The sequence below is a fragment of the Nematolebias whitei genome, chromosome 21 (assembly GCF_014905685.2).
Source record: "Nematolebias whitei isolate Nwh7 chromosome 21, NemWhi1, whole genome shotgun sequence".
Taxonomy (NCBI): Eukaryota; Metazoa; Chordata; class Actinopteri; order Cyprinodontiformes; family Rivulidae; genus Nematolebias; species Nematolebias whitei.
Genome location: NC_056518.1, coordinates 32,603,252 through 32,605,027, shown reverse-complemented (window position 1 = coordinate 32,605,027; position 1,776 = coordinate 32,603,252). Strand labels below are relative to the sequence as shown.

The 1,776-nt window shown below is 50.8% G+C and overlaps 1 protein-coding gene across 1 annotated transcript in view; it reads right to left on the bottom strand.

The window, feature by feature from the left end:
• Positions 1 to 779: 779 nt before the first annotated feature.
• frmd6 (FERM domain containing 6) overlaps positions 780 to 1,776 on the bottom strand; it is a 24,492-nt gene continuing 23,495 nt past the window's right edge. Inside the window, exon 13 of the mRNA XM_037695539.1 lies at positions 780 to 1,494. Within this exon, the coding sequence (XP_037551467.1) occupies positions 1,204 to 1,494 (291 nt within the window). The 3' untranslated portion in view covers positions 780 to 1,203. The remainder of the gene's footprint in view (positions 1,495 to 1,776) is intronic.

Genomic DNA, 1,776 nt, shown 5'->3' with positions numbered 1-1,776 from the left:
CGCAGTCGGCTCGTCCTCGTCAGGATCTGTTAAACCAGATTTCAGTGGATCCTGAGCTACACGGAACGGATGGAAACAGCCACGGTCAGAACCGTCCCCGACCCGCTTCCTGTTTCCTGTCTGCACAGGACGCTCAGCTCTGAACAGTTTCTTCTTCAGAAAGCTACTTCCTGTTTCTAGATCAAACCTCAGAACTGTTGCAGAATCCAGGAGCTGTGAACGACAACATGGAAGATCCATCGATAAACACCATCCATCCACCCACTCATCCACCCATCCATCCATCCATCCATCCACCCATCCACCTATCCATCCATCCACCCATCCATCCACCCATCCATCCATCCATCCACCCACTCATCCACCCATCCATCCACTCATCCACCTATCCATCCATCCACTCATCCACCTATCCATCCATCCATCCATCCATCCATCATGGATGGATCATTGATCGATAAACACATGAAAACACATTTTATAGGAACATAAAATAATTTGTTTGAGGACATGAAGCTAAAATCATTTTGACTGAAAAGACAAAACGTTAGAGGAAGACGTAAATGTTGGCGGGTCGTTAGAAGTTCATGTGGGACCTCAGTGGAACCTCTGCTGGACTCCAGAACATGGAACATTAACCTGAAGGTTCTGATGGCTTCAGTCCTCGAGGTGGACTTAAGGTGGGGGGTGTGATTGTCAAGGCGAGCTTCGACACCTGCATAGTGGGATGAAGGCACGACGGCGGTGTTCATGAGTCCACACTTTGGGGGGGGGGGGGGGGCTGCACGTCCTGTAGGGGTCAAATGAAGCGATGTAACAGAGGAGTAAAAAAAGAAATGGTTGTGACGTTTGATCAGACCAACGCTCGGGTTCATCTCCACGATTCTTCTTTGGTTTGCAGCTTCGAGTTCGTCAGAGAATCTTAGAGTCAGTTTGACGGACAGGAGTGAAGCTGAAGAGCTGATGAGGGCGAGCAGTTTGAGCCGCACGGTAAAATCCAGCTTCCCTTCAGTCGTTTTTTTTTTTTTAAATCCAGATTCCACCTCGTCTGTTCGGTACGCCTCAGGCGGGGGACGACGGGTGAGTCAGGTGGGGGACGACGGGTGAGTTGCCTCGCTGCCAGTTTGCTCACATCTCGTTCCCTGAGGACTGAAACATCTCGGCGCTGCACCTGGAGGAGACGCCCATCGCCTTCTTCCTCCGTCAGACCACGAACTCGGGCACCTCGTCGCTCGTCAGGTCCAGAGAGAAGTACTTGTTGGTCCGTTTGATGGGGAAGGGGTGCTGCTCGCAGAGGGTGCCGGCGCGCTGATCCGACAGGCCCGGCTGCTCGCTGCTGTCACTCAGCTCCTGAGCGCATCCAAACGTGTAGCTGTGGGCGGTGTCCTGGCAGAGCTCCGCCCACTGCTGGCAGTCCTTCTGGTAGAGCCGAATGTCGTCGAGCGACTGGCTGTGGCGGTCGGTGGACGACCGAGGCTTCCGGCACGCAGACGTCTGAGCAGAGAACGAGGAGAACGTTAGAAAGAACACTGAAGGTAAATAAAAACATTTTGTGTTGAAGAGAAACTTTTCACAAATTAATTTATCGCTCATCGTCAAAGAACGACAAGCGGCACGTCCATGTCCCCGTCCAGAGCAGTCTGGAGTGTAGATGTTTGTAGTTTTCAAGATGAGTGTTTTTCTGGACGAGAACTGAACCGAGAGTGAAAATAAACCTAAATGTTTTCGATGAAAATAAACCTAAATGTTTTTGGTGAAAATAAACCTAAATGTTTT